This window comes from Echinops telfairi, unplaced genomic scaffold (assembly GCF_000313985.2).
Source record: "Echinops telfairi isolate 266 unplaced genomic scaffold, ASM31398v2 ScPeMD7_5592;HRSCAF=6446, whole genome shotgun sequence".
Taxonomy (NCBI): domain Eukaryota; kingdom Metazoa; phylum Chordata; class Mammalia; order Afrosoricida; family Tenrecidae; genus Echinops; species Echinops telfairi.
This window is the reverse complement of record NW_022109491.1, coordinates 40071593-40077592: the sequence shown is the minus strand read 5'-3', so window position 1 is coordinate 40077592 and position 6000 is coordinate 40071593. Positions and strand designations below refer to the sequence as shown.

General features: G+C 41.3%; 1 protein-coding gene across 1 annotated transcript in view; it reads right to left on the bottom strand.

Annotated features, from left to right (window-relative positions):
* Positions 1-212: 212 nt before the first annotated feature.
* SPTLC3 (serine palmitoyltransferase long chain base subunit 3) overlaps positions 213-6000 on the bottom strand; it is a 169486-nt gene continuing 163698 nt past the window's right edge. Inside the window, exons 11-12 of the mRNA XM_004697825.2 lie at positions 4964-5093; positions 213-535 (exon numbers count right to left, since the gene is read on the bottom strand). Of these exons, the coding sequence (XP_004697882.1) occupies positions 422-535; positions 4964-5093 (244 nt within the window). The 3' untranslated portion in view covers positions 213-421. The remainder of the gene's footprint in view (positions 536-4963; positions 5094-6000) is intronic.

Sequence of the window (6000 nt, the reverse complement as noted above, 5' to 3'; positions counted from 1 at the left end):
CTCTCCACCATTCGCATCCACATCTGTGGGTGAAATAGGTAAACACATCATGAAATCTACTGAATTAAAAACCAAAACCCCCTCTTTTGGCTGGAACCCTTGAAAGGGCGTGGACCAAAGAGACTGCACAGGGACAGCCGAAAACACGGGCTCATTGCCATTAAAAATATTCCAATAAGTGGGTGTCTTTATCGCAGACTACTTGGGAGAAGAAAACTTAAATCATAGTTTAATCTCTCTGGTCCCAAATAAAAGATATTAAAAACACAACGACAACGTCTCCTTCAGTGCAATTAACCTGGTCTGAAAACCAATACTGCCTTTAGAAAGGGGAGAAACTTATTTAGAGTATATTCCTTTTTGAGCTAAGGAAAGACGTCCTTCTGGCAAAATCTTTTCACTCCATTCAGGACCAGAAGACTTAATCTTCAAGTTCAAAGCTTGTCTCGTCGTAGAGGTCAGGGCGAGCTGACTTTCGGTGCCGGGAATATTTCAGTTGCAAGAGGTCGCCAAGCTCATCAAGGGCTTCTAAGACCTGCAAACGAGATTGCCCAGGGTCAGTTATCTTTAACCTCGGATGTGGCCATGCCCTTCAGTTCACAGACAAATGGCACGTCTCCTAAGCACCCATTGCTTCGCTTTTAAAGAAAAAGAACAATGTTCATATCATCAGGTTATGGCTTATAAGTACTAGAGAACTGCGGGATGCTAGTTCATTTTAAATAATTTTCTTCAATGACCTAACTCCATATTATGAATGCCTATTTTATTTGGGGGGGGATAAGGACGGGAGCGCAAGGAATGGGCTCATTCTTGGGGGAGCAGTGGCTAAGCCCTCGGTCGACAATGGAAATGTCTGTGGTTCACACCCACGAGTAGTTCCACGTGGAGAAGCGTGTGGCCGGCAGGCAGCCTCGTGAAGCTTGCAGCCTTGCAGATGCTACTGGGCAGTTTGGCTTTGTCCTGAAGGGTCACTGTGATTTGGAATGGACTTCATGGCAGTGGGGTTGGGATTTTTTATTTCGTTTTGTTTTTGTGCTTGGCTATATTCATTCAGATATTTCAAAGTATTCTATATCGCATATACTCGGCTATAAGCCGAGCTTTTCAGCACATTTTTCATGCAGTTTTTGTGGTACAATTAGGTGCCTCGGCCAATATTCGGGTCAGCTTATACTTGAATATATACGATCTGTCTGTCTTTATATAAACTTACTCTCCCACTGCTATTGACTCTGGTCAGAATCATGGCAACCCCTTATAGGATCTCTGAGACGGTAAAGCTTCACGGAAGCTGGGATCCTCTTCAGGTTTTTGGTTAGTAGCCCGATGCCGCATGTACAGCAGCCTTAGGGCATCTGACTGTGTGTATACTTACTACGGTTGATTCTTCAGCAAACTAACTTGGTCTAAACCAAAATGGAACTTTTTGAGAGCATATCAGTATCTTCCTTTATCCCCCGAAGCTTTATCCTTCTTCTCCTCAATGTTGTGTGGTCTAACAGAACTTTATCTCACAAGAGCCAGATCCCTCATCCCTTGAAGCTTATTTACTTTAGCCCAGTACATACATTTCCATTTTACAAAGGAGAAAATTGAGATCCACAAAATAAAGTATTCAATTTTTACTCCTAGCTTATTTCTGGTCTTAGGGTATTTAGTGTATCTTTGAACCTGTTTCAGTCTTGTTTTCTTAATCAATGCAATGAGGTGGAAGACAAAAGGTGCTTCGAAAAAGATATAATGAGAGCAGGTACCATTCGAATGAGTGATGAATGGAACTTGTGGGCATTTGTCTTGAGATATGTGTTCCAAGTGGCATTGGCCAAAATGTTCACCACCATGTTAAAAACACAACACAACACAACAAGCAGTTGCTTCAAGATGACTGGCTCTGACTCACGGAGGCCCTCGAGGGGGCAGCAGAACCGTGATCCATACAGTTTTCAATGGCTGCTTCGGGGGCAGTATTATCGCCAGAGCTTTCTTCCCAAGCACCTCTAGATGCATTTGAACCTCTGGCCTTTTGGTTGGCAGAGAAGCTCATTAACTGTTGGTACCACCCAGAACCTCCACCACTACATTAAGGGTGGTTTATTGATGAGTGGTAGGATTACGGGTGATGAAAGTGTTCTGACTCTCCTGTACCTCCTAAACTTTCCTGCACAAATGTAAGCACTAGGAAAAAGGAACCGAAGTTTTCTTTGAAATGACATCTGTGTGGGATGTTTTCTATTTGAGTCTACGTGAAGGTGGGGGATCAAAGAGCTCAGTGCCCGCTCACGTGATAGACCTTCACACTCCAAGGAAGAGATGAGAAAGTTCATGGAGAATGGGAGAAGAAAACACGAAAACTTCTACTAATATGTAACTCCATATGTTTGGTTTCTACTATTGTGTTTGTTGTATGGTATACAAGTCATCGGTTGGCTAGGCATATATAACATACAGCGATCTGTGCCAAAGTCCACTGAAGATGACCAGCAACATGCATGTGATCTTATAAAGCCAGGGGCCCCAGGGCTGCAACAGCTAATTACTTGCTTACTGACCGAAACCACCCAATGCTTCTAGGGAGAAAGGTGTGGCAGTCTGCTTCTATCTACTTCTGAAAAGTGACCAGTGAAAACATAACAGACGATTGTGCAACTCATTTGCTTTGAGCATGCCATCAATAGGGACCAAAACTCTACATGGGAACATTGCATTGTGTTAAGCTAGGGTGACGGAGCTACTCAGTCAAATGGACTGGCATAATGTGTGGGCTGGCATAATGAGCTTGTACATAAGCTCACCAGGAAACAGGCTTGACTTGATGGTAGTTACTTATCTCTCCACTGAGCTTGCTGCAGCAAGGGAGAGTACTCTCTGGAGAAACTATAGGATATCTGAGTAAAGAGTTCAGAGAGGCTTCTGTGGGCTGTGATTGAGATGCTTCTAAAGGAGCAAGGACCAATTTTGGTTTCCATGCTTCCAAGAAACAGGGAGACTTCAGTGGGCGTGCATTTATAGCTTGATGACGTGTGGAGGATTAAAGTGAGGCTGGAGTTGTCATGGCCCTTACATTCTAGTATACAGTACACAATTTGTTATGTATATCACTGCTACCCAGTTGATTCCAACTCATAGCAAGTCTATTATAGGGCAGCGTAGAACTGCCCTATTGGGGTTTTCAGACTGTGACTCTTTATGGGAGTAGACAGCCTCTTCTGTCTCCTGTGGAGCTACTGGTGGTTTTGAACTGCTGACTTTGTGGTTAGCAGCCCCAAGGGTAACCACTATGCCACCATGGCTCCATGTCACAAATATGTACAACTGCAAATGTAATGACTACTGTGAAAAAGTCTTACTGTCTCTGAAACTCAAATCTGGTCTGGGAAATAGTCAAATCTGTCTTGGAAGAAGTACAGACATAATGTTCCCTAGAGGCAACGATGCCATCGAGTCGATTTCTACTCATAATGATCCTATAGGACAGAGTAAAAGTCCCCTTTTGGTTTTCTGAGGCTGTGAGCCTATGTGGGGGCAGAAAACCCCCTTTCTCTGTTGGAACAACTGGTGGACTCAAATTGCTGACATTGTGGTTAGCTTCCCAGCAGGACTTTTTGATAGGAATGATATTATTCAACAATTTTTACATTTTGTTGGGTCACCTTTCTTTGGAATGATCACAGATATGGATCTCTTCTAATTGGTTAGCCAAATAGTTGTCTTCCAAATCTCTTGGTTTTGGCTAAAGAGTGCTATAGCACTGTATCAATTTTGAAAACATTTCATTTGGTATTCCACCAACTACTGGAATCTTGTATTTTGCTAATGCCTTCAGTGCAGTTGGAGTTATCCCTTTAATACCATCAGTTCTTGATCACTTAGCAGATGAATACTGTTATTTATTTGTTCTTTAATGCACAATCTGATGAAACATTCTCTTTCAACATTAACTTCATGTATTTTGATATTTTTCCACAACCACCAAATCTGTTATAATAATAATAATTATAATAATAAAAAGCCTGCTAAGCAATAAGTTCCTGTTTGTCTGACAAGTTTGTCTTGTTGAATGTTAATGAATTTCTTTTGATACAGTGATGCTGTATTCCTTCTATCTTCTTTCAATGCGTTTTCCTTATTATTTTGACTATAGAATCCTTCAACATTGCAACTCAAGGCTTGGCATTTTCTTCCTTTTTCTTAGTCTGGAAGCTTGGCTGAAATGTGTTCACAATTGGTGACCCTGATGGTATTTGAAACATCAATGGTATAGCTTTCATCATCACAGCAACACACAAGCCATCACAATTAGACAAACTTAACAGACGACGTGTGGGAACTTACTGCTTAGTTGGGTCTTTTTTTTTTTTTTTTTTTAAGGAGCCCTGGTGGTGTAGTGATTATTCATTGGGCTGCTAACTGCAAGGTCAGCAGTTCAAAGCCACCAGCCTACCCAGAGGAAAAAAGATGAGGCTTTCTTTTCCCTTAAAGGGTTATAGTCTCAGAAACCCACAGGAGTAGTTTAAACCTGTCTTATAGTGTCAATAGGTGTTGAAACCAACTTGATGGCATTGAGTTTGTTACTTTTTAATTATGAAACATTTGGTGGTTTTGAATAGTCAGGATATAGGAGTTAATGAAAGAGAAGTTAGATAAGATTTGTCCCTGAAGAACAGGTGAATAGCACAGTATTCAACTAAGTCATTCTTCTTTTTGCAACCTGAACACTGCCTCGGTCCATCTTCCCTAAAAGTTTTTCTTTTGTATCTACTAAGTTGAATACATTGTAGCTATTTCTAGCATACCTATTTTTTTCTTTTTAACAGTTAGTTTCATTTGTGTTGTTTTTCTAAATCACCAAAGAGAAACCCAGGGTACCTCAAACAGGCCCAAACCAAAGAACTTGTTGAAAATCCAAGGTCACAGTACTGGAGACCCCGGACGGCAACACCATCGCCTGCGGAGTACTCACTGTGTCCAGATTCTCCCGAGTATGTGCTGCTGACATGCAAATCCGAGCTCTTGCATCAGCAAGGGGAGTGGCTGGAAAACCAACGACAACCACCCCGATTTTTCTCTGTAACAGATGTCGTGCAAAAGCCCTAGGAAAAATTTTAAATGGGTTAGTTGAAAGAAAGTAGAATTATCGTCTCAAACAAACTTAATAAATTTGACTAAAAAAGCTAAATGAATTAAAAAATATTTTGTACGATGAGGAGTAGAAGATGGTTGAAGTCATTAAAATCCTGTCAAATATGACTGCTCAGGTAATGCCACAGTCGCTTACTGGACACTGCCCATATCTGAGTGTTGGAGTATCGTGGGGTCTGATGCACTCAATAGAGAGTTGTGGGGACTGTCTTTGACATTGAAAATAAAATGTTGACATGTGTGTCAACCTTGAAGATATTTATATTTCTGTAAATGCCTTATCTTCAGGGTTCCTAGCTAAAAACCAAAGAGTGTATACAGACAAAAACCAAACGGGATTACATAAAGGAAGGGTACATATTAAATGGGCATTAGTTCAGAAGTAAAATTCTCACCTCCCACATGGGAGGCCTGGAGTCAATTTCTGGCTAATGCCTCTATGACTTCTCAGTCAGCAGAGATTTGCATGATGCTGCTATGCTTGGAGCTCTGGTGGCATAGTGATTATAGGTTAGGCTGCGGTCCGAAAAGTCAGCAGTGAAACCATTAACAGTTTTTCAGAAAAAAGTTGGGTCTTTCTACTCCCATAAACAGTTACAGTCTCAGAAACTTACAGGGACAATTATAACCCGTCTTGTATAATAGCTATGAGCCAATATGGACTCTACAGCAGTGAGAATTTTTTTGGTGGTACCAGACAGGTTTGATGAAGGTTCCACACCAAGAAGGACTAGGATGAAAGGCCTGGTGATCTACCAAAAAAAAAAATCAAATGATAAAAACTTTATGGCTTGCACAGGACTGACCTGCAACTGATCATGGCACAGAACCAGAGAACGCTTTGTTATATTGTGCATG